Source organism: Xenopus laevis, chromosome 9_10L (assembly GCF_017654675.1).
Source record: "Xenopus laevis strain J_2021 chromosome 9_10L, Xenopus_laevis_v10.1, whole genome shotgun sequence".
Taxonomy (NCBI): Eukaryota; Metazoa; Chordata; class Amphibia; order Anura; family Pipidae; genus Xenopus; species Xenopus laevis.
In genome coordinates this window covers 50933304-50960562 of record NC_054387.1, presented here as the reverse complement: position 1 = coordinate 50960562, position 27259 = coordinate 50933304, and the positions used below count along the sequence as shown (strand labels likewise).

The window sequence follows — 27259 nt, the reverse complement described above, 5'->3', positions numbered from 1 at the left end:
CCATAGAGATTATCTGTACTAATATATCTATATATCACACATACTGGAGCTGATTGCAAAAGCAGGATATACAGAGGAAAGAAGCCAAGAGTCTTTGCTAAATGCACATCTGGCACAGCACATATAAAAAATGACATAGTAGGGGCAAGAATAGCTGCCCATTGTAGAGCAAGTCAGTAGCTTATCGGCCTGTGTAAGGAGGCAGAGACAGCCGGCTTAAAGGGAAACTCAAATAGAATAAGGCTAGAAATCCTGTATACTAAATATAAACATGAACTTCCTACATCAAAAGCCTGATTAAACAAATGATTTATGTTTTCAAAGTTGGCCACAGAGGGTCACCATCTTGTAACTTTGTTAAACATCTTTTAATACCAAGACTGTGCACATGCTCAGTGTGGTCTGAGCTGCCTAGGGATCGTCATAAATGATCAAAACAGCACAAGTCAAATAATATCTGCCAGAAGCCGATACAGCAAGACTGATTAATAATCAGAATAGGCAGACTGCACTGGGTATTGTGTTGCCATGTCATCTAATGCGGATTTTATAGTTTTTGTTTTGTTTAATACAAGCTTTCTCCAACTCTCCAGAACCAGGGGCTGCAGCAAAATAATCCTTCAAATAGAATCCCAGTTGTTTAATTCTGGCTCCATGATCTTGGTCCCTGCAGCTGGAGTTGGAAACATTAAAGAGGATGTAAAGGCAAAAATAAAATACCATTTTTACTTTATTAACTGAAAAAGAAACCTATCCCCAATATACGTCAATTGAAAAATCTGTACAGTTTTTATAAGAAACCCGACTGTATGCAGTGAAATTCCCCCTTCATTTATTTGCTCTGACTGCTGCAGATACGAATCTCTACATGGTCGCTGGCTGTTCTACAGGGAAACGAACAAAACTTCTTGAATTCTGGGAAGTCCCTCCCCCCTGCTGTTTGAAAGTATGATCAGTTTCCCTGCAGAGCAGTTAGGGACCGTCTGTTTCCTATCTGCAGCAATCAGAGCAAGTAAAACAAAGCGAGAGTCTCACTGCATACAGTCAGGTTTCTTATAAAAATGGAAGACATTTTTTAATTAAAGTATATTGGAGATAGGTTTCTTTTTTATTAAAAAAAGTAAAAATGGTGTTTTTGCCTTTATATCCCCTACCCATCCCAAGAGGACCACGCTAACAGGCCAACAGGTCCTAACCATAAGATTTGTTGGAAACCAGTGTTTAAACTATAGGGATCATTTGGACAGCAAGGGAAGTGAAGGTTTCTGTTTATCACATTAAGTCAACAATCACGTTGGTACACACTGCCTGATGTAACAAGGGGATGTGAAAGCAAAGCTATTAACTTGGGAGGTAGAACCTAACATTGCAAGGCACCAACTGTGGTTTCCTGTAGAGCCTTGCAAGAAGCAAAGTTAGCTTAAAGGGCCACAATGTAGAATTCCCCAACACTTACAAAAGTTCTGTATAAAACAAGGGGGGGGGGTTACTTTAGATGTGTATGTCATACAAGCTTGCTCAGTGCTTACCTAACCCAAAGAGTAAATATGGGCTCACTTGCTATTGAGGCGCTGACATTTGAAAGCTAAAGCCAAGAATGTGGAATGGGGCGGCCAAGTGTATCTGCCCTGTATCTCAGAAGTGCCCTTTTTTATTGACATTTAGCAATGACTGGACAGGCAGAAAACTTAGAAATAGTAAAATAGTATTTTCCCATTGAAGTAGAATCAGATCCAATCAGTGCAGATGTGCTTTTGTGAGGAACAATAAATAAAATAATAGGAAAGTATAACTGGCAAACAGACACATCACCAACAGGTGCCATGAGAAACCAACAGTCTGTTACAGAAATATTCATGGGAATCCTCACGCTCTGTCATATGCAGAATAGGAGTTTAGTTAAAGTTTAAAGTCCTCCATAAACATGACTTCTATTAAACGTAGCTGTGCTGTAAAAACACTATGTAGCATGGGAACACCAAACTGACCTAAGAAATGCTAGTTCGGGGGCAATGCTAGTGCTGCCTGGGTGTAGACTCCCAGTAGATTTTGGTGCTGAAATGCATTCTCACATACCCTGAACTTTGCGTTCTTTAGGCCAGCTAGGCATTACCATGCTACATAGTGGCCATAAAGCACGGCTATATTTAAGTAGAGTCTGTAGTTCTTTAGCCAGCTGCTAGAGGAAATCTAATATATTGAAAGGTTTCACATTGTTTTGGTGCCTCAAGCCACTTTAGTGATACTTTCCCTGTAAATAGGGGGAAAGAAAGGTGCGGATTTGTACCTGAAAAGATAAAGGAACAGTTGTAGCAATTATAGCAGCTTATAATACGAACGGGTTAAAAAAAAAGAAATCCGTAATTTGAAAGTGCATACATTGTAGCCAAATCCCAAAATTCTGTCAGGGTCAAATTGCTTTATATATAATCATGCCGATGTCCTCTTAACCCATGTGTTCTGGATGGGACCCATATTCATTTTGGGAATCAACCTTAGAAATAGAATGAGCATACATGGGCTAAGGAAGCACTTAGGATTAAGCCAATGGATTTTCCACAATAACAGTCAACATGGCTGCACTAATAATTCCATTTCTGATTGAACCAACAGAAAAAGGGGGATTGGCTACATGTCACACCGTTACTAGTGAGCCCCCACACACAAGCAGAATCAAACATGACACACATTTGTCCCACCCACTATCCCAATTATACAACAGGGTTCCATAAATGTACCCATTAGAAGAAGGCAGCAGCAGTATTACAGAGGTATATCAGTATCTAATGAGCTGACCACAAATGTGCAATCTTTGGGCAGCCAGACACTGAGACGTACAGGGATTTATACAGTAACAAGGACCAAGATGCCTGGGACAGACCATAAAGAAACAAAACAAGACAGTGAAAAGATGTACAGTCCTACCTCGGGTTCCATTTCCTCTCCACTGCCATGGGCTCTCAATCAGGGAGTAGCTGGAGTTAGCTGAAAAACATATTCAGCTGAAGATCTGCACAGTACTCTTATTAAGGGGGACACGTTACTGCCCCAGGATACAAATTTTGAAGGAGAAGAAGGAGTGGGAGGAGAACTTCATTGGATAGTAAAAAAGACAACTGAGTTTTCCCACTTACCGTCAAGACTGAACTAAAAATTTACACTGTACCTTTTGGGAGGGCAAGGTTAAATGTATTGGGGGGAGGGGAGTAGAATAATACAACTCAAGACAATTCTAACTAGGTAATTCTGGAACTAGAATCTCCCCAAGACACCAAGCCTATGGAAGGATCCTGCCATATTGTCTCTACACTATGGGAGTTTAATGTTTGACAATGGACATTGCTTTCTCTGTATGTTTTTATTTCTCTGTGTGTGAGAGCTGCCATCATCTTTCCCTTAGTGAATATACTTGACTTACAGTATGCAGAAGCGTGTATTATTTAGGGCTTCTACACTTTTAAGAGCTCACAGTGATCTCAGCCAAGACAAAGAATAGAGTGGCTCACATTATGAAATGAATACCAACATACAGAGAAGGAATGACTCTAGAATAAATACATGCAAAGTTAATCCTGCATATGAATAAGGTGCAATTTCCATCTATTATGTCCCATATTTCATGAGGTAAGGCAGGTAGACCACAAAATTTGCCTGTATAAGGCTAATGTCACACTAGCCAATATTCTTCAGCTTCTAGCAGGCAGCAATTAGTTGAAGGTTCCCTGCGCATTTATGCTTCTGCGCGCCTGGGTATCCGCGCATGCTAATGGACAATCGTCAACTCGCGAATGCCTGGCAGATGTGCCAGTTTGCACATGCGCACGCTATGCTGTGCATGGACTTTATATGGTTCAAGACACACACAGATTAGTGATGTAACTCTTTGGTGACTGCACTGAATATTAACAATATTGCACTAGGTTCTGTTATTTGTTTTTCCATAGCCTGTGGCGCTGATCTATAATTGTATCTTAATTAGATGATCCAGTTGAGGGACCGTTAAAATGATCGGCAAAGGAAAAAATTTGGAGCGTTTGCTTTTCCTTTAAATCTTGCAAATTTTGTCTGTTTTGCAATTTTAACACTGTTATACGCTCTGTTCTTACCTGTTGTGACCTGCCCTTGAATGGCAGTGGTGATCGGTACAACGTGTGTCCCGTTCTGTGTTACGGCTTTGATTGGAAGCTGGTGTTGACCTAGAGGAGTCTGGACTATAGTAACCGTCTGGAGGGGTGCGGACGATGAGGTCTGTATGATACGACTTGCTGTGGTAAGTGCGGGGTGACCAATAGCAGGGATAGCTTCTACTTTCACTGTAAATAAAAAAAGAAAACGAAAAAAAACCCCAGGAGAGTAAGACAGAGAGTAGACTCTATGATACCCCTGTAAAGTGTCACCTGGAAACCATGGTGGAGATGTCAATCTCTGGCCACTTAACTTTCTTATCTAGCTCTCAGGCTGCCATGAACATACATACAGTTAGGCCCATAAATCTTTGGACAAAGACAACTTTTCTAAATTTGGTTCTGTACATTACCACAATGAATTTTAAATGAAACAACCCAGATGCAGTTGAACTGCAGACTTTCAGCTTTAATTCAGTGCATAAAAATGTGAGGCACTAAAGCCTTTTTTTTAACACAATCACTTCATTTCAGGGGCTCAAAAGTAATTGGAACATTGACAAAGACTATTTAATGGGTAGGTGTGGGCAATTCCTTCGTTATGTCATTATCAATGAAGCAGATAAAAGCCTTGGAGTTGATTTGAGGGGGGTGTAGGGGCGATCCACTGCCTAAGGCAAGCAGCAGTTTCCACCGCCCCCCCTCCCCTGTACGCTTACCTTTTTGCACCTGAGGGGGTCCCCGAGGGCGTCAGAGAGGGCCAGTACGCTAGCGCAAAGAGCCTAACTGTGCTCTCTGTTCTAGAAGAGCCGGAAATTTGGCTCTTTAAGGTACCAGGAGGAGCATTTTTGCTGCCCTGGTACATAGCGGGGCGCTGCCGCCTGAGGCGACAGTCTCAACTCGTCTCATTGGCGAAGCACCCCTGGGGGGGGGGGGTGCTTGTATGTAGAAGATTTTGCTGTGAACAGACAACATGCGGTCAAAGGAGCTCTCCATGCAGGTGAAACTAGCCACCCTTAAGAAAAAACCCATCCGAGAAATTGCTACAATATTAGGAGTGGCAAAATCGACAGTTTGGTACATCCTGAGAAAGAAAGAAAGCACTGGTGAACTCAGCAACGCAAAAAGACCTGGACGCCCACAGAAGTTAACAGTGGTGGATGATCACGGAATCATTTCCATGGTGAAGAGAAACCCCTTCACAACAGCCAAACAAGTGAACAACACTCTCCAGGAGGTAGGAGTATCGATAGCCAAGTCTACCATAAAAAGAAGACTGCATGAAAGTAAATATAGAGGGTGCTCGGCAAGGTGCAAGCCACTCATAACCATCAACAATAGAAAGTCTAGATTGGACTAAAAAAACAAAAAGCCAGCACAGTTCTGGAAAAACATTCTTTGGACAGATGAAACCAAGATCAACCACTACCAGAATGATGGCAAGAAAAAAGTATGGAGAAGGCGTGGAACAGCTCATGATCCAAAGCATACCACATCATCTGTAAAACATGGCGGAGGCAGTGTGATGGCTTGGGTGTGCATGGCTGCCAGTGGCACTGGGACACTAGTGTTTATCCATGATGTGACACAGGACAAAAGCAGACGAATGAATCCTGAGGTGTTCAGAGACACTGTCTGCTCAAATCCAGCTAAATGCAGTCAAATTGATTGGGAGGTGTTTCATAATACAGATGGACAATTACCCAAAACATACAGCCAAAGCAACCCAGGAACCCAGGAGTTTATTAAAGCAAAGAAGTGGAATATTCTTGAATGGCCAAGTCAGTCACCTGATCTAAACCCAATTGAGCTGCATTTCACTTGTTGCAGACTAAACTTCGGACAGAAAGGCCCAAAAACAAACAGCAACTGTAATCTGCTGCAGTAAAGGCCTGGCAGAGCATTAAAAAGGAGGAAACCCAGAATCTGGTGATGCCCAAGATTTCAAGACTTCAGGCTGTCATTGACAGCAAAGGGTTTTAGAAATGAACATTTATTTTCAGTTTTTTAATTACTATTGAGCCCCTGAAATGAAGTGATTGTGTTTAAAAAAAAGACTTTAGTCCCTCACATTTTTATGCAATCTTTTTGTTCAACCCACTGAATTAAAGCTAAAAGTCTGCAGTTCAACTGCATCTGAGTTGTTTCATTTAAAAATCATGGTGGTAATATACAGAACCAAAATTAGAAAAAAAGTGGTCTCTGTCCAAAGATTTATGGGCCTAACTGTTATAGTCAGACCCAGCTCACATACAGTGTATGCCCCTGAGAGCTGAGTTGGCAGATGCCAAGTCCATTGCAGTACTCTGCATTTTAACTGGTACAGGTAAATGGGGCTGTCTGTGTTATGGTTCAGGAAGCATGGGAGGGGGTGGGGAAGATTGGTCTTCACAGGGGGACCCAAGGATAAAAAATGGCTTTGAAAAGATGATGCCAGAACTTCCTATATTAACATTTTATTATTTGCGGGGTCAGTGGCAGCTTTAGGACAGCTTATTGCACATCCCCCTAAGATTGTGACTGGCTAAGCATTACGGTCATTTGTGCCTGCCTTTAATTTTCTTGTCTGTTATCTGCATAAAGCACATGTCAAAATCATTAGGCAGAGTCTTAGGAAGTGGGGCACTGCAGAATACTATGAAAAGCCTATGATTAAGTGTCTTAGGGACATGAAACGCGTAAGGCTTGAGATGATTCTTTTAATAATAGTTTTTTCTACTTTTTAACCAAGCTACTTTTGGTCTTATCTATATGTGGCTTCCTAGAGTGCCCTGAACCTTTCTTCCTGGGCCACTACTCCATTTTGGCGGGTTATTTTACTATTGGATGTTTTTATATATATATATATATATATATATATATATATATATATATATATATATATATATATATATATATATATATATATATATTTGGAATCACTGCAGAATGCTATGCCCACCTACCTTTGACCTCTTTGTGGTCTCCGTTCTCTTGATGCTCTAACTTTGGTTGGGCCATTACAGCAGCCTGAGCGACCATTGTTTGCCCTCCGACAGTGTAGGTGTTGATAGGGGTCAGGCCTGTTACATTTGTAACAGAAACGGCTGGAATCTGATGCACAACGTGTACAGTCTGCATGACTGCCTGCTGCGATGTGGCAGTGGTCACTGGGGCAGCCACTGTGTAAGTGACAGGTTTAATGGTTTGGGGGAGCTGCCTTTGCACAGTGATGAGGACTGGTTGACTGGAGAGAGGAGACCCTGTACAGAAGGAAAAAATGACAATCAGAAGGCTGTACCCTATGAAACTCAAAATGTATATTTCTAAAGGTAACTCAACAGGCTCTGGAGCAGCACGGGCAACCAATTTATGCATTTGACTCTCTTACCTGGAGCGCTCTGTGCAAAGCGTGCTTCCTGGATCACTGCTAGCTTTGGGTGAATGACGCTAGCATCGGGCTCCAAAGGGATAGGGGATCCTTCCCTGGACAAACTTTCCGGTGTCTGCACACCACTGGAGTGAGCAGAAAAAACTCCAGAATGATTTGGAGAAGCTGGTGCACTTCTGTGGCCAAAGTGAGAGATTGGAGAAAGAGAAACATTAAATATACTGGCCCATATGAATCTAACTGACCAAATGCATTTTTTCCTCGACAGCAAAATAATTAATTCCTAGCTTTTGTCTTTCCTGTACTACCAATAAAAGACAGCAGATGGAGCTAAGCTATTTGCTTACTTATTCCCTATCATGACTGCCATTTCCCACACAGAGTTTTTACTGCCTTTCGAAGGCCATTACATGCAGGATAACTGGACAACATCTTCAGCACGTAATATGTGACACAACCTTCTGCTAAGAGATAGCATGTGCTATTAAACCAAGTGACTTAATGTGCAGGGGAGATTCAGCGAGACAGAACAGGCTTGGCAGAAGAGCTGCCAGACTATAGCACAAAGCTGAATAATGCTCAATGCCATGGAGGGAAACCTAGAAAGCTTTATATAGATCCCCATATCTCCCTACTATACCCGCTATCACACAACCCCATCCCAGAGACTATTATACCATTTCTACTATAGGCACCATCTTTCCCTACTATACCTGCTATCCCAGAGTCACAGTCCCGTCCCAGAGACTATTATCCTCACTGTTACTATAGACACCATCTCTCCCTACTATACCTGCTATCCCATTGCCACACTCCCTTCCCAGAGGCTATCATCCCACTGCAAAATATAGGCACCGTTGTCTCCCTACTATACCCGCTATCTCACAGTCCCTTCCCAGAATCTATTATCCCACTCCAACTGTAGGCACCATCTCTCCCTACTTACTATACCTGCTATTCCACAGTCACAGTCCCTTCCCAGAGACTATTATCCCACTGCTACTATAGGCACAATCTCTCCCTACTATACCTGCTATCCCACAGCCACAGTCCCGTCCCTGAGACTATATCACCACTGTTACTATAGGCATCATCTCTCCCTACTATACCTGCTATCTCATAGCCACAGTTGTTCCCAGAGGCTGTTATCCCACTGCAAATACAGGCACCATGTCTGCCTACTATACCAGCTATACCACAGTCCCTTCCCAGAATCTATTATCCCACTCCTACTGTAACCACCATCTGTCCCTAATTACTATACCTGCTATTCCACAGCCACAGTCCCTTCCCAGAGACTATTATCCCACTGCTACTATAGGCATCATTTCTCTCTCTCTCTACTATACCTGCTATCCCACAGTCCCTTCCTAGAGACTATTATCCCACTGCTACTATAGGCACCATCTCTCCCTACTATACCTGCTATCCCACAGTCCCTTCCTAGAGACTATTATCCCACTGCTACTATTGGCACCATCTCTCTCTACTATACCTGTTATCCCACAGCAATAGTTTCTTTCCAGAAGCTATCAGAAGTACATATAGTAGCATAAAGGCAACTCAATAATCCCCATCTGTAGAACACTAATGTGCAATCAACTGCCAAAGTACTTAACCAGAAGCAACTGCATATGCAGTGTAGATGATAGATGCTTATGTGTAACCATAGGTTCTCTAGACATAGCCATTGTATTTTGCGCTAATGAAAATAGTATAATGTGCATCCCTTGACGTGCAGATAAAGGATTAGCAGCACTGTAACCCAGCAGTAAGTATCCAGCATACAAATATGCAGAGCTATCAGCACTACAAAAAACTATTAATCTGCTTGCAGCTTACCTTGAGGAGAGCGGGCCAAGGGGTGTCCTGAAACAGGGAACGCCTCGAGGCCTTCGTTTCCTAAATGCCTGCTCTACTAGCTTGCTTTCAGAGGCAGGGTCTATCCTCCAGAATGAACCCTTGCCAGGCTCCTCTTGGGATCGTGGGACTTTGATAAAGTATCGGTTCAGAGAAAGGTTGTGTCGGATGGAATTCTATGGGACACAGATAAATGAAAGGTCACACAATATTAATTACAGCCAAGACCTATAAACAGATTTCAACTCATAATTCCACCATAGAGGAATAACATGCATGAGAAGAGGGAACTCCAGGCTAAGGACAAACAGGTCTAGAGGTGAACGTAATCAGTGTCAATTATTAAGCTAGAGAGCTCAGTAAACAAGTGGCAGAAATTTCCACACTGCTGGAGAGCAGCAGAAATACACACACACCAGCAAGTGAGTCATTATATTCTATACACACACAACATGTTGTGCAAAAAACAAGACAGCTGTCTTTTTAATCTGGGTGCCTTTTACCAACACCACAAAAAATACTTCTTCCTGTGCTGCGTTTAAGTAACAACTGAAATAAGTAGCAGAATAGGCAGTCATCATTTGGATCTATGCAGTGCAGAACATCTATGTGGCAGCAGAACTAGCCTCAAACTTACCTGCCAGCCTTTATCTGCTGTTCTGTAGTATGGGTAGTTTTTTGTTATGTGAGTATAGATCCCATTTAATGTGAGCTGTTTGTCAGGAGCCATGGTAATTGCTTGGACTATTAACTGTGCATAGGAGTAAGGAGGTTTTGAATCGTCCTGTGGGAGACAAAAGAACCGTCAATGTGCATTCAGTGGCACTTTCGTTGCAAGTTATACCATATTTACATTTACTAAAATAATAAGCAAAGCACCGTTAGGCAACGCTTGCACTAGATAAATTACAAGTAATCAACCTTTTCACTATGTAATCAGTCTTTATCCATCTAAATCAACACATATATGGTTACCCCTTACAAAAAAGTTACTGGAAAAACAAAGCCCAAACGCTCATGTCTACAACTGGGAACTATGGTTGCACTGGATCAAAAAAAAAAAAAAATCTCTGCTGGAAGCTCACCAGTGTCTTATTAACTTTTGCCAATTTCACCCTTCTGCCACTTCGCCTCTTTCTTTGTGACATCTACAACCTTCTCTGTTTTCTACGAATATCATGTTTATTCACATATATCTCCATCTGCCCATTCTTTTCCTAGAAAGACACTTCTTCCTTCTGCTCTATGTACCTCTCCCACCTCAGCCATCAGCCCATTCTCACAAGTTCAATTTAAGTAGGGCATTTAAGCATAGGAAAAAAAAAAAAAAACTAGAATAAAAAAAGTTATACCATTTCTATGGACATTTTGTCACCCACACTTAACATCAGCTGTTGCCTTTAAGAAAAGTAAGAAGGCTGCACTGCTGTTATGGTTGGACTGCTCACAAATAAGCTGTACCCCAGAAATGGTATCCAATATTGTGCCCACGACTGTTTCCTTCTCTGCCTACCCCTTTCCGAGAGAGAGAGAGAGAGAGAGAAGGTTGGGGGGAGGGGGGAGGGAAGAGAGAGAGAATGGTATATTACCTTGGGACTGTCTCCCCCTGAAGCATCTTTGTCATTTTCCGATTGGGCAGCTTCTGCTATTAGGTCAGGGGGGATTACACGACCAAATTTGAACCCAGATGAGCCTGCTCCACGTGGGCTGGAGGGGCATGAGTTTGCAGCACTGTATGGGGAAAAAAACAGTGTAAAGCCAGAGGACTCCTGTGCATCCATGACTGGGTTACATGATCTTCCATCAGCTATTAAGAAGCAAATTACTGCATTTTAACTGTAAAGGAATTAGATGTTTAAACCATTGCATATTACTATGACTGTGCTGACTACTGCCATTTAAGCCTTTTGCCAGCAAAACGAGCGTCTATGGGAGAGCCATGCTTTAATTAGAGAGTGTCTTGAGGGCTACTGTGTGAATAGTGTAACCCTGTCTCATATATAAAGTATTCATGGTGTTGTTTTGTTTCTTATGTGACCACTAATAAAAGGAGAAAGCATGACTCCCCAAAAATTCCTTCCATCTGGCACAGAAAAGTCTTCCTCAGTTACGTACCTTATAGTTCCTGTGGGAGAGGGCAGTGGGCTGATCAGGTGTGCTATGTTGTCTGGAATGTGTATAGTCAGGGGAGAGATCTGGGGCTGCACAGGTTTCACAGGGGATTCTGGTGCCTCCAACTTCTGCTTCTTGTCAATGGCCAGAGCAGTAAATGTGATTTTGATGTTTGTGCTGGGAAACCGGAAGGTGCACCTGTGAAAGAGAAACAGTCAGTCAGTGCTGGGTACAGAAATGTTGTAGGTCACCCCTTCTTACAACTCGCCAGGAAATAAAAGTGCAAGCTATATTTACCAGCAGCTGTACCATGTCTGGGGAGGCTGTATGTAAAAGACACTACTGCTATTATAAAGGCAAGCCGCAGTTAAAGGGAAATGTTAGAAATTCTGATTGCACACAATGGTGATCATTTATCAACACTGGGCAAATTTGCCCATGGGCAGTAACCCATAGCAACCAATGAAATTGCTGCATTCATTGTTCTACTTGCAGCTAGCTTCAAAAAGCCAATCGCCGATTGGTTGCTATGGGTAACTGCCCATGTGCAAATTTGCCCAGTGTTGATAAATGAGCCCCAATGTGTCTGCCCGTGCCGTCTCCAATTCACTTAAATAGGAAAAGCCAGACATCTACAGAAGTGGAGCTTTTCAGCTAGAAGATGCTCTAATAAGGCCATTGCGTATTTCCCATTCAAGTGGAGGTGAAGTGGCAAGGGCAGAATACCAGCTGAGAAAGCGTTCCATTTGCTCAGCTGTCAGCCACATCACAATGAAATGAATCATCAAAACCTACATTGATTAGGATTCAGATCTTATTTAATAACATCATTCCATAATACACCCAAAAGCAGCGATATGGAACGTGTCCGCAAAATCAGAAACATTCATTAACTGCCAAACCATCAAATGCTGCTACTTACGAGCCATACCACTTTCTTGCAGGGTTGCTCCTCAGTACAGCAGTGATCAAACAACCTCCATATCAGAGTGCCATTATAACCATACCAAATGAGAAAACCATAAACTTTATACAAACGAATACAATGAACAGCAGCACAATGAGGACTGAGGTCTATGGAAAAATAGGTCTTACTTTGTATGCCAAACCTTTATGTGTGCCTCTCTGTGGGTTACATGTGTGTATATTCTATTGGCTGGATTCCTGCTCTCCCCGCTGTCTAATACAGTGGTTGGGTGCAGGCAGCTTTGTTTTGTATGCTGCTCTTGTCCCAATAAGGCTGCTGAGCTATTTTAGCTGGTAGATGAGATATCCCGGCTAGCTTCCCACTGGCCGTGTTGGTACAGTGCCCCTGGTTATATTCATATCTTGGAATGGCTGACTGCCAGGGCGGACGAGGCACTAACAATATAAAAACTGCTATAATCTTGGCTTCCCTTCTATAACCCCTGCACAGGCAGTAGCTGGAAGGTTATGTGAGGCCCTCTCTGGGACAGAGTTGTATCCCTATTTATAGGCCATTGCCATATGTTGTTACCTTTGCTACAACGATACAGTAAACTAGTGCAGTCTGCTACAATGCAGGTAACCCTGGGGGCATTACTACCACTCATTAGAAGCTTTAATTGGTATTACACTGGTCAATGCTCAACAGTACCCGATTGATTGGCCAGTGGGATATATAGACTGTATGCAAATTTTCTGTTTGTTTGGATAATCAGCCTAAATCAGGGCCACCATCGCCCCATTCCCCTCTTGGGCACTATTCTGCCCCTGCAGGTTATGAAGATTTCTAGATTCATCTTCAGCAACGAATTATAACGCTCCAGCTCCCCCAGAATATTTGTCACAGAGCCCCAGGCCATTCCTCTCCCCTTAAAGGAACAGTAACACCAAATGATAAAAGCATTTTAAAGTAATTAAAAGATCATGTACTGTCCCCGGCTATGGTAAAAGTTATGTGTTTGCTTTAAAGGAACAGTAACACCAAATGATAAAAGCATTTTAAAGTAATTGAGCATGTACTGTCCCCGGCTTTGGTAAAAGTTATGTGTTTGCTTTAAAGGAACAGTAACACCAAAAAATGATGATGTTTTAAAGTAATGAAAATATCATGTACTGTTGCCCTGCACTGGTAAAACTGATCTGTTTTCTTCAGAAACACTAATATAGTTCATATAAACAAGCTGCTGTGTAGCAACGGTGGAAAAAAGGCTATATGGCACAGGTTAAGTAGTGGATAACAGATAACACCATTATGTTCTAGAGCTTATCCGCTATCTGCGGTGTAACCTGAGCCTTTTCTCCTTTGAATGGCTGCCCTCATTGCTACACAGCAGCTTATTTATATAAACAATAGCAGTGTTTTTAAAACAAACACAGCCGTTTAACAAGTGCAGGGCAACACTGCATTATATCTGTATTAATTTAAAACACTCATTTTTTGATGTTACAGTTCCTTTAAAAAGACCATCTATTACCATCTATAGTCTATACCATCTATTCATCCATTCATTTCAGCCATTTAAGCTGAAAAAGGAGAAAAGACACAGGTTACTTAGCAGATAACAGATAAAAATACAATGGCATTCTTCAGTGTGCATCTGTAACCTGTACTTTGAATGGCTGCCCCCATGGCCACGCAGCAGCTTGTTTTTATAATATGTAGTAGTGTTTCTGAAGTGACCACACCAATTGTCATAGTGCAGGAAGACACTGCATTATATTTTAATTACTTTAATACACTTTACAATTGTTCCTTTAACCATCTGTATAATATACTGCCATATCCTGCTGCCTTATTTTAGCAGCGCGGAAGGATTCCTTTAAATGCAACACTATCCTTAGTCTCCAGACCGGATCCTTACTGTGGCTCGGCCCTGGGCCTACTTTAGATGCAAATGGCATGGTCTGCAAAGCTGAAAAATGCTTCCAGGCGAGGGCAAGCAGTAAACCGAAAGGAACATTACTGCAGAGGAATCAGCACAGATTTATCTGCCTCTATAACATGCCTTCCGCTGCTGCACAGTCGGCTTAAACCTGCCATGGGAAAACACAGCCATGAACCCGAAGTCTGTGGGAAGGCGACTCGATAAGCAAGGCTTCCATACTGAAAACACTTAAGGCTTCCTCTGTTTCCCATCCCTGTGCACTAATCCCAGGGGAATCACAACTAAAGCAAATGGCCAAATAAATTGTTTTTGTAAATATAACAAATTCCTGGAAGCAGTATTGGTCTGCCCCTTTTTGTCCTTTTTTGCCTTGCTGGTTCTGACTTCAGAAACAAAGTAGCAGAAGACAACTGCCAGACTGGTGAAAATATGCATGGCTGTCTGCTAGCAGTGAAATGAATGGCATTCTTCACTGGGCACTTTCAGGTGTTTCGTGCTATTGGCCAGCCTAGACATAACTCTTAGATTATGGGTGAATGTGGTAGGGATGCACTGAATCCAGGATTCGGTTCGGGATTCAGACAGGAATCGGCCTTTTTCAGCAGGATTCGGCAGAATCCTTCTGCCTGGCCGAAACCGAATCTGAATCCTAATTTGCATATACAGGGAGGGAAATTGCATGACTTTTTGTCACAAAACCAGGAAGTAAAAAAATGTTTTCAGCTTCTCACCCCTAATTTGCATATGCAAATTAGGATTCAGTTCGGTATTCGGCCGAATCTTTCGCGAAGGATTCGGGGGTTCGGCCGAATCCAAAATAGTGGATTCGTTGCATCCATAGAATGTGGTGCAGTCCTCGATAAGAAGGTGCAAAGCCCAATTTGAAACACATAGGGGGGAATTCAAAAGTGGTGATATTGAGACAAAATAAAAGTGGAGATAAAAATGTTTTCCCACCAAATTCACAATTTTCTATCTCCACTTTAGTGCATTTGTCTTTTAAACACACTTTTCATATTTTGTCTATCGAACAACATTTTTTTTCTGAATTTGTCTTGAACTCTTACTAAACCTGTCAGTCAGCCATCAAATTGTAATTTTGTGGGGGAGGGGGTTTATTTTACCTAGGAAAATTCTACATCATTTTCTTCAGCATAACCTGGGCTTTCTAAATCTGGGGGAAGGGGATTTGTATCAGAAATATGTTTGTATTATCAAGTGTCTTAAAAAAAACACTGAGGCAACTTTGAGCAACTATTGAAAACGCATTGTCGCGTGTGCATTAGCGCAGGCAACATTTCATTGCAACCTATGGGGAAAAATGGTGAGGCAGTTCGAGGAGATAGTCGCTCAAAAAGACGAGGCGATTAGTTGCCAGGCGACAAAATTTCCTCGTATGGACTAGCCCTAAAACTAGTAAAATGACCCGTATGAGTTAAAAACTTTTTACATTTAAAATTGTATAAAATACACTTTTTTGTTTAATCAGTGTTTTACTTGTTTTGTTAATGAGGCTTTTACACCTATAGCGTTAGATAGAAACATGTTCCCTGACTATAAATCCCTATTAATATAATAATAATTCCCGAATGGGGCACCTACAAGAGGTGAGAAATGAAGATTGGCTGAACCAAAACAGAGCGGATTAATTTAAGATTGATCTGACACACGGGGAAGAGTTATACTGAGATATACTCCATTTTAAAAAATGTCGGGAGAAAATGTCATTTAAAATGTTTGTTTGTGCGCCATTTTATGTTGTTTGAAAGACTGATTCATAAAAGTGTCCGTAAACTGTCTTTCTTTCACTAAAATATGAAAAGTGGCGGTTGAGTCGGCATCAGTTTGTCAATATGGAGTAAGTATTTTACTCCCGTTTAACCACCACTTTTACTCCAAAAATGGTCTCTCTCCAGTTTTGTGAATTCCCCCCATAGTGGAGCGTTTGTTTAGATCAGTGATTCCCTAACCAGTAGCTCTCCAAACTCTTGGATGTTGCTCTCAGGGTCCTCAAAGCAGGTGCTTATTTTTGAATTCCAAGCAAGTTTTAATTGAATAAAAACTAAGTATAGTGCCAAGTAGAGCCTCCTGTAGGCTGCCAGTCCACATACGGAAATAGCCCAATCGCAGAACTTATTTGGCACCCCAATGGACTTTTTCATGTTTGTGTTGCTCCCCAACTCTTTTTATATTTGAATGTGGTTCACAGGTAAAAAAAAAAAAAAAAGGTTGGGGACCCCTGGTTTAGATTAAGCCCCATAAACTCTGCCTCAAGCTAGAACTCTATCATTGTAGCTTACAGGGATGTAGTTAGCAGTTTATTAGTCAAACCCAGCACAGTTATGGTGGCATAAAAAGTATGTCTCCCTGAACCCCCTCCAAGCCCCCCCTCCAGACAAGCAGATGATATGATGGCTCATTAAAAAAAAAAAAAAGGGGGGGGGGGAGACCAACTAAATAGGCCCAGTTAACATCATAAGAACATTTAAATGATAAGCATGCCTGCTCTTTATAAGCCACACAACACCAGGTACCAGTATCAGGAAGTGAAGGTTCTATATTATCCAACATATTGCAATTCTTCCCCAAACTGAGCTTTCTAAGAACAGCAAAGATAATGCTCAATGACTTGGCAGCCCAGACAATTCTATTGGACAGAGTTCCAGTGGCTGAAAGGGACTGGGCAGAGGGCAGGGCACAAGCGCCGCTGAAAGAATAATTAACGGGAGAGAAAGAATTCTATGCCCTGTATTGCCTGGTTACATGCTCCTGGGAAAGGAGAAGGGCTCACACAATCACAGTTATGTTTCCGCAGACTGGAATCTGCCACTGGAATGTGTCGGAATATAAATGGGAAGGTTGCAGAGATTAGGAAAAGGCTCCCACACATCCCCCGGCCCACCAACCAGGGCCCCCTGGGTACTCACAGCAGCTTATTTTTAGCCAAATCTATATTAAAGGGGAAGTAGAATAGCTACAAAATGCACCCATGTTCACGTTTAACAAATATTGAGGGATATAGAACTGTACAAAGCACAATTTAGCAGGAGAATCCCCAAAGTTTGCTTATAGCTTAATGGTATTTGTCTTTACAGGCAATGTCTGCATAAGGATAACCCAATACTACGCAATTAGGTAGAATTACCCCGTAAAGGAGAAGGAAAGTCGTTATTACATTATTTACATGAAGCAGGGTTTTACACATGAGCTGTTTTATGCAATATCTTTTTATAGAGACCTACATTGTTCGGGGGATATAGTTCTCCTTTAATAAAAATGGTTTACTCATACCTTTATGGTATCTTTGTACGGACCATGAGAAAACGTAGGGGACTGTTCCTGCTGAATTGTGCTTAGTACAGGGTAATACCTGCCATAGTTTAATGGTATCTCTCTGTACAGGCTGTAAGCACATCAGAATACCTATGCTGCCATGGCTAACCATCTTCCTCTATGAAGCACAATGTAGCAGGAACATCCCCCTAAATTTGCTCATAGCGTGTGTGTGTGTGTGTGTGTATAAGCACTGCGTATCTTGACAACGCTATATAAATAAATGATGATGATGGATATATATATATAATACACAAAAGCCATGAATATCCTGTAAATTATATCCTTATAAACGGTGAGTTCTGATGTCATCAGTTATAAACGGTGAGTTCTGATGTCATTTCTGTCACATGACTCATTGAAATTTGTGTATTATAATAAATAAAGTACCCCCAGTTGTAGAATATGAGGATATTATAAGTTACCTCGGAGTTCCATGACCTGTATAAAAACACTCGGCCTTCGGCCTCGTGTTTTTATATGGTCATGAAACTCCTCGGTAACTTATAATATCCCTATATTTTACAAAAGGGGGTACTTTATTCACTATATATATATATATATATATATATATATATATATATATATATATATATATATATATATATATATATATATATATATATATATATATATATATATATATATATAAAATATATACACCTTAAAAATATGCTATCCTGTGTATTGCCCTGTTCCAAGCACAATTCAGCAGGAACAGCTCCAGAATGCTGTGCTAGCATGCAGAAAGATATATTAACATCTATTTCCCTGAGCACAGTACAATTTAGCATTAGCAGCCTGCTAAATTTGCTTCTAATTAAACTACACGCGACATACGAGTTTCTATGTGCTGCAGACAACTGAACAAATCTTTAACGTTTAGTCATTTTAAATGTAGAGAAAAAAAACAAGATGTTCCTGATGCTCGAAGAATCAGTTGACATCATGAAATTCAGGCTCCGAACAAACTATAGGCTTTTGCCAGGATTAATAAGAGGAAATAAGCAATTAAACACTTCCTCTGATGATGCCTGATTAAACTACAAGTTGCCTATGTTAATCCCTTGCTGCTCATTACATTTTTTTTGCTTCTCCCTTAGAGTGGTTCTGTCCTACAATATCAATATAAATAGGGTTAGCCCCAAAACGATCTCATTTCATGGAAAACATGTATAATCTGTGAGATCAGAAGGAAGTAGAGGCTCTCTCCTTTGCACATGCACAGTAAGAAAGGTCTCAGGAAGGGTCTCTGGGGGGGCACCAACAAGCATACAGCTGCCAGCAATAACCCAAAACTAACAGGGATAATGTTTTGCTTTATATTCATAAGGCAGGAAATGTTTACTTCCTCCCAAACCACATAACACTGGGTAGGAGGCTGCTGCACCAAGTGTCATTCCTCTTTAACTCACACTAACACTGACCAGGAGATTTCTGTGCACATCTAGGGGCAGATTCACTAACTTCGAGTGAAGGATTCGAATGAAAAAAAATTCGAATTTCGAAGTATTTTTTGGGTACTTCGACCATCGAATTGGTTAAATTCGTTCGAATTTGATCGAAATCGAACGATTCGAACGATTCGAAGTAAAAATCGTTCGACTATTCGACCATTCGATAGTCGAAGTACTTTCCCTTTAAAAAAAACTTCGACCCCCTACTTCGGCAGATAAAACCTACCGAAGTCAATGTTAGCCTATGGGGAAGGTCCCCATAGGCTTGCTAAACTTTTTTTTGATCGAAGGATATTTATTCGATTGTTTGATTAAAATCCTTCGAATCGTTCGATTCGAAGGATTTAATCGTTCGATCGAACGAAAAATCTTTCGATCGTTCGATCGAACGTTTAGCGCTAAATCCTTCGACTTCGATATTCGAAGTTGAAGGATTTCAATTCGAGGGTCGAATTTCGAAGTATTTTTAACTTCGAAATTCGACCCTTAGTGAATCTGCCCCCTAGTATCCGGGAGAGCAATATTAAGGGGCAGATTTAGCACAATCAGAGTTGGGGGGGGGGAAAGATTTTTTATAGTTAAGAAAAAACATGTCAAAATATTCCTGCGCTGTGTTTATTCGCGGGGAAAAAAGTTGAATGCCATTCAGAATTGCATTGTCTCATTAATTTTCCATGAGGCTGAAAATCTCATAAGCTGGGAAAATAAAGTTGTCAGAGCACATTGACTTCTATACAACCGTGCCAGCCTTTACTTGCAGAGTTTTTTCCAGACACTTTTCGTGGTTTTATTCTATTCCTATCATTTTTATAGGAATGTGTCCATATCGATTTAATGATTGGCGACTATTCGAGGTTACAAAGAACATTCTCGAGTATATTCGCACTGGTATTTTTTTGATAAATTAACCCCCTTAAAGGCCAACTAATGCGCAAGTCTCTGCATCTGCCCAGTTAGAGCACAAACTATCCCATCTGCCAGAGAAATGGATTTAAATGGGCATCTCTATTCCTGATATAGAACAGTGAGATTGCATGAACTGCAAGAAAGTAGGCTAATTAGTAAAAAAACATATTGGCCTACACAAGCAAAAATTGTTTTTAGAACAAGGCAAGGGATTTCCTATAATGTTGGGAAAAGGGGGTGTAATTTACTTTTCCCTGGGGAAATACTGCTCCTATGTAAGGGTGTTTCTATGGTTTAAATACAATTGTTAGATTTTACTCTTAAGGGGGAAAGCAATTAAAATCACAAGCGTTGTTTAAAGGAAAACTTTACCCCCCCAAACAATGTAGGTCTCTATAAAAAGATATTGCATAAAACATCCCATATGTAAAATCCTGCTTCATGTAAATAAACCATTTTCATAATAATATACTTCTAGTAGTATGTGCCATTGGGTAATCATAAATAGAAAATTGCCATCTGTTGCTTAAGTATTCATTTTGGAGGTATAATTTTCCTTTAAAGGGGTTATTCACCTTTAAATTAACTTTTAGTATGGCATAGAGAGGGATATTCTGAGACAATTTGCATATGGTTTTCATTTTTATTTTATTTGTGGTTTTTGAGCTTTTTATTCAGCATCTCACCAGCTTGCAATGTTAGCAATCTGGTTGCTAGGGTCCAAATGACTAGTAAATATGCATTGAATTGAATAAGAGACAGGAATATGAATAGGAGTCTGAATAGAAAAATGACTAATAAAAAGTAGCAATAACAATACATTTTGTAGCCTTACAGGGCATTTGTTTGTAGATGGGTCATTGACCCCATTTGAAAGCTGGGAAGTCAGAGAAGGCAAATAATTGAAAATAAATAAATAAAGCCCAATTGAAATGTTGCTTAGAATTACCATTCTATAACATACAAAAAGTTAACTCTAAGGTGAACCACCGCTTTAATGTGTTTTTTTCGTGTGTGTGAATGTTTAGCGCTGCACGCAATGTTAAATCATTCGCTGAGCAAAAACACCTGCTCTGGAGTTTCGTTAAATATTTTGTTGCAAAAAAGCTGTCATTGCAAAATTTTATCACATGCACTATGCATGTTCGCAAAAGCCATGTCTGAAATTGGCACCAATGTATTATTTTAATACTCTATAGGCCCTTGCCACCAATGTTTTTTGAAAAAATATTCTTTGGAGGCCCAATTTTTTTTTTTTTTTTTAACTTCTAATGGCGGCCCTGATTCCAGCTAAGTCTTATCCTAAAATGCACAGCAGCACAGTACAGCACTACATGAGGACAACTAAAGGGTTTTTCATGGTGTTTATCTGCCTGAAACAATGAGACGATGTTACATGCAGTTCTAGGAAGCAAAACAGGAATTAACTGTACAGTTTCTTTTCTCGGCATTTCAGGAGGCACATGTAAATATTGGCTATTTTAAGTGCTAAGGGAGAAAACTGGGTGGTGCCTACTTGCACAGCCACAAGCCTTACCCCAACTACAGGCCTATATACTTACTATATCCTACTTCTACAACAGGTACCTTCTCTCCCTACTATACCTGCTATCTCACAGTCACAGTCCCTTCCCAGAGACTATTATCCCACTGTTACTATAGGCACCATCTCTCCCTACTATACCTGCTATCCTACAGCCACAGTCCCTTCCTAGAGACTATTATCCCACGGTTACTATAGGCACCATCTCTCCCTACTATACCTGCTATCCTACAGCCACAGTCCCTTCCCAGAGACTATTATCCCACGGTTACTATAGGCACCATCTCTCCCTACTATACCTGCTATCCCACAGCCACACTCCCTTCCCAGAGCTACTTCAGGCTGATCAGCCCCTATAAACAATGTTTAGGTCCTCTCAAAAGATTAAGTCAGGCGTATCAGGTGTATCAATTCCACTTGCACTTTTTGAATGTATAGCTTTGGCCTTGAGGTGGTCATATCCTGGGCAGGTTGTGTAGGACAGAGCAGAAAGTCATCAGTGTAGAGCCAGAGACAGTAGTATTACTTGTTCCCTAACAAATAACCCTTCTCAGTAAATAAGGTACATTGAGTTACCGGGTCAAATTCTGTCTGTCAGCACAAAATGCGAGTGTGAGGAAAAGAGAGTGCAAGAGGGAGTGTGAAGGCAATGCAAACATTTCAGGGAGTGATTCTTTGCACATCTGTTGCTCTTATTGACCTTGCTTATATCCGGCAAAAAGAGTAATCTTATCTAATTATCTGTAAGGCATGGGAAACCGATCTGCCCCACCCACTGAAATCCAAGTACAACAGATGATCTGGCAGACCCCCAGTGTTAAATCAGCATATACAAGACAAGCAAAGCATAAGCCATAACTAGATCCAATAAAAGAGGCTATACACCCCCACCACAGTGGAACATTCCAACATGGAGTGATGTGTAAACAAACAACTCTCTGGCACTAAAGGAGTGCAACTATGCAAGTTATGAAGCCAAACCTGAGCACAGACACAGAGTGAGCAGCCGCATGGCCTCTGTTGGCAGATATATACAAATCCCACTTTGAGAGGAGTATTTAAAAAAGTATGGGGGGGGGGGGGGACGACAATTTTTCATGTGCTATAAAGGCAAAATTACAATTTTGCTTGATGAAAGTTGGAACTCACCATTATGCATTAAATATTACATTTTGCATCTGTCCATTCTGTTCTCTGGTTCGGTAATCAGCAGCCAGGTCTCCTCTTTCCACTACTGGTTCTGACATTTGAAACCAGATCACTAGAAACGGACCGATACTGCTTTCAATAGCAGTTGCGTGACTTTAAAACCACTGAAAAGGTGTATTTAATGTATAATGCAGGTAAAATTTATTTTATTAGGCACAATTGATTTGTTTTGGTTTACTTCCCCTTTAAGTGAGGTTTTAGAATAGCGTTCATGGAGCCACATAATTATTCCACTGCAGCAATGTGGCAATAGCTATCTCCCCTAAAGCTAACACTTTAGATATAACAATGCCTTGCATTTTTCTGTGATTCACTAGCTGTAGAGGACATTCATAGCATTGAGGGAACTGGAGTTGTGACTGTATGAGAGAGGATACGGATTATCATCATTATTATACTTATTACCTCACTTTATATAGCACATATTTTGCAGCACTACATACAGAGATAATACATCACTCACATCAGTTCCTGCCCCAGTGGAGTTTTCAGTCAAAGATCCCTGGGGTCAGTATTATCTAGGGATTCTCCAAACACCTATTTTAGGAATTTGGCCTTTCAGAAAGGATTTGGCTAAAACCAGAAGCAAAAGTTCGGGATTCTGCCTTTTTCAGCGGGATTCAGATTCGGCCGAATCCTTCTGCCTGGCTGAACCAAATCCGAATCCTACTTTGCATTTGTAAATTAGGGGCAGGGAAAGAACTCATGTGACTTTGTCACAAAACAAGGCAGTGAACAAATGTTTTCCCATTCCCACCCATAATTTGCATATGCCGAATAGTGGATTCAGTGCATCCCTAAAAATCGGGACTGTCCCACAAAAAACGGGACAGTTGGAAGGTATGCTACCCTATGCACCACAGTACTGCTCATGCTGCTTTCAATAACAATTAACTTATGATTTCAAAACCATGAAAAATTGACTAACAAAAATTACAACCCAACTCCATCCAAAAACAGTTTAGCATAGTGAAAGAAAGCTGAATTTTAAACAACTTTCTAATATCTATTCATTACCCGTGGGTTTAAATAACATAACTATTAAAAGCAGCGTGTGTCACATTTTTTTTGACTCTTGAAATAGTGGTGCATTAGTCAGCTGTCTTCTACTACACTGTTTCAGGAGTAAGAACCAGTAGCGCAGAGAAAAAAATTAATCAGAAAACATGCAAGAATGCACACTGGAGAATTGCTTTCATTAGGCAAATAATAGTTTTAGGGTTCACATCCCACTTAAGGAGGTTGTTCGCCTTTGAGTTAACGTTTAGTATGATGTAGAGAGTGATATTCTGAGACTATTCGCAATTGGTTTTTATTTTTTATTATTTCTGTTTTTTAGTTATTTAGCTTTTTATTCAGCAGCTCTGCAGTTTGCAGTTTCAGCAATCCGATTGCTAGGATCAAATTAGCCTAGAAACCATACATTGATTTGAATAACAGACTGGAATATGAATAGGAGAGGGTCTGCATAGAAAGATGAGTAATAAAAAGTAGCAATAACAATACATTTGAAGCCTTACAGAGCATTTGTTTTTTAGATGGGGTCAGTGACCCCCATTTGAAAGTTGGAAAGAGTCAGAAGAAGGAGGTAAATAACTCAAAAACTATAAAAATAAATAATGAAGACCAATTGAAAAGTTACTTAGAACTGGCCATTCTAAAACATACTAAAAGTTAACTTAAACACTGAAGCAATGACAAAGCAGCTAGATTCCGTAGGTAAGTCCTTTCTCAGGCAGGGCTGAAGGAGAGAAAATGAGGAGGATGAAGGACTTGCCAACATCCGATTAGAAAGCACAGTGCTATAGGAAATATAAAAGGAAGTAGTCAGCATGCCACAAAGCAATCAGGCAGTTACTGTAGAAACCAAGCTTTGGGCAATTCATAGCAGCACCCTCTTTGCTCTCTATGTGAGGATGAAGACCGCAACCACAATGAAAGCTGGGAAACGGAAAAGCACAAGAATGAATGGGGGAGCAGAAAGTGCAGCCACCCAGAGCCCCGCCACATCTGCTCCTGTAGGCTGAGACGGTAATTCATTAAAGCACATCATGTAATGCTTGTGGAATTCCAAGCTCCCCCAGCCGCCTGAACACAAAGGCAGCTTGCTGCTCACATCCTATTGGGACAAAATGCTTTGAGAGCAAGGCTGAGACTGCCTGCAATGCAACAGTTCCTTACTGTGCTCAGCAGCACTACGGGGCCACAAGAGAGGGGTAGACTTCCAGGACAACTAAATACTGATGTACAGAAGTCCGGTGGCCAGAGATATGCATGTATAGCTGCAATCAGGTATCCAGGACATTCCACATAGCCCTATAGCACATCTCCAGTCTTCCATGCCCAGAGAAGAGACCTCAGCAGTCCCAAAAGCTTTTGTACCAGTAACTGGTAACTTTTTATTTACTAAATATGCAGGGTGGTCTGGCACATACCAACAGGAATTAGGGGCTTTAGGCAAGGGACACAACCAGCTGAAATACGCCGGCTGTTTTCAGCCCTACAGCGAGTAGCAGCCTGTTCTCTCTTCCACATTTAGAAGTGATGCAAAAACAGACTCGGCAGATTTCGGTGAAGAACTGCGTCTCAGCATTTTAAGCCGAAATCTGCTGAAGTCTGTCTGCACCAGGTTTGGGCCAGACGGGGCTGAAATCCGTAAGCTAATTGCAACCCGACTGCTAGCCGAATCTCCGGCTCTCTTCATGTCCGGAAGAGACATGAAGCGGAGCGAACTCATTTTGGCTAAAACTGGAAAGTCTTGCGTTTCTTTGCCGAAATTCATCAAGCCGGAGCAGACACATGGACTCTGAACACTGAAGAGCATAAGAAGAGGATTCTGCTAGCGGTGGTGGATGAAAGCAGCCTGCGAATTTCAGCAGGCCCTGGCCTTAGTGCCCCATATCTGCAATGCAAGCTCACAATCTAGAAGCATGCACATATATACAGTCTTCATTCTTTGAGAAGAGCAAGAGTTTAAGCAATCATGGCAGCCCCCACATATAAATATATCTATTATAAAAGGGAGAGGCCAATTGTGGACTGAAGAGGAACTCACCCAATCACAATGGCAAGCATTCTGTTGAAAGCATCATAAATGGGCAAAGTGAACTGCAGGCTCTGTAAGCAGTGGCCAAGCCGACAGCCAGAGGCATGGCCATCAGACAGATAACTTTGGCTAGTGTGACAGCTTTGCTTTAGAATTTTTTATGTCATCATATAACACATGGGAAACTGTTTCCATGTTCTAAAAATCATAGCAAGGAACCATCTTTGATATATTGTTGTTTATGGTACATTCTCTACTTGGAGTAAGGTTCTTAGTGGGGTCCCTCGGGGCTCTGTATTGGGTCTACTTTTATTTAACTTGTTCATTAATGAATTAGGGGAGGTTATTTTAAGTAATGTATTGTGTTTACACAAAAACTATCCAGCCCAATCCAGGATGTGGCATCCTTGCAACAGGATCTTGACAAACTAGAACTAGAGAAGGGCAACTAAGCTGGTAAAATGTATTGAAAACCTTAGGGGATGTTCACGCTGGAGAAGAGGCGCTTAAGGGGTGATATGATAACTATGTATAAATATATACGGGGAACATATAATAATCTCTAATGCTTTATTTACCTGTTGGTCTTTCCAGCTGACACGAGGTCACCCATTCCGATTAGAAGAACAGAGGTTCCGCCTAAATACTCGGAAGGGGGTTTTTTTTTTTCAGTGAGAGATGTGAATATGTGGAATTCTCTCCCTGAATCAGATGTACAGGCTGATACATTAGATAACTTTAAAGGGATACTGTCATGGGAAAATTTTTTTTTCCCAAAATGAATCAGTTAATAGTGCTGCTCCAGCAGAATTCTGCACTGAAATCCATTTCTCAAAAGAGCAAACGGATTTTTTTATATTCAATTTTGAAATCTGACATGGGGCTAGACATATTGTCAATTTCCCAGCTGCCCCAAGTCATGTGACTTATGCTCTGATAAACTTCAAACACTCTTTACTGCTGTACTGCAAGTTGGAGTGATATCACCCCCTCCCTTTTTCCCCCCAGCAGCCAAACAAAAGAACAATGGGAAGGTAACCAGATAGCAGCTCCCTAACACAAGATAAAAGCTGCCTGGTAGATCTAAGAACAACACTTAATAGTAAAAACCCATGTCTCACTGAGACACATTCAGTTACATTGAGAAGGAAAAACAGCAGCCTGCCAGAAAGCATTTCTCTCCTGAAGTGCAGGCACACGTCACATGACTTGGGGCAGCTGGGAAATTGACAAAATGTCTAGCCCCATGTCAGATTTTAAAATTAAATATAAAAAAATCTGTTTGCTCTTTTGAGAAATGGATTTCAGCACAGAATTCTGCTGGAACAGCACTATTAACTGATTCATTTCGAAAAAACTTTTTTTTCCCATGACAGTATCCCTTTAAGAACGGGTTAGATGGCTTTTTAGCAGGTGAGGGAATACAGGGTAATGGAAGATAGCTCAT

General features: G+C 41.0%; 1 protein-coding gene across 3 annotated transcripts in view; it reads right to left on the bottom strand.

Moving 5' to 3' along the window:
- The window catches only part of foxk2.L (forkhead box K2 L homeolog), a 54032-nt gene that overhangs the window by 5714 nt on the left and 21059 nt on the right, over positions 1-27259 (bottom strand). For 2 of the 3 annotated variants that reach the window (XM_018235443.2, XM_018235441.2), the window contains exons 2-9: positions 11470-11664; positions 10944-11085; positions 9992-10138; positions 9337-9530; positions 7495-7670; positions 7070-7366; positions 4107-4313; positions 2926-2985 (exon numbers count right to left, since the gene is read on the bottom strand). In XM_018235443.2, the coding sequence (XP_018090932.1) occupies positions 2926-2985; positions 4107-4313; positions 7070-7366; positions 7495-7670; positions 9337-9530; positions 9992-10138; positions 10944-11085; positions 11470-11664 (1418 nt within the window). The remainder of the gene's footprint in view (positions 1-2925; positions 2986-4106; positions 4314-7069; positions 7367-7494; positions 7671-9336; positions 9531-9991; positions 10139-10943; positions 11086-11469; positions 11665-27259) is intronic. The other variant, XM_018235442.2, reaches the window with a different exon arrangement.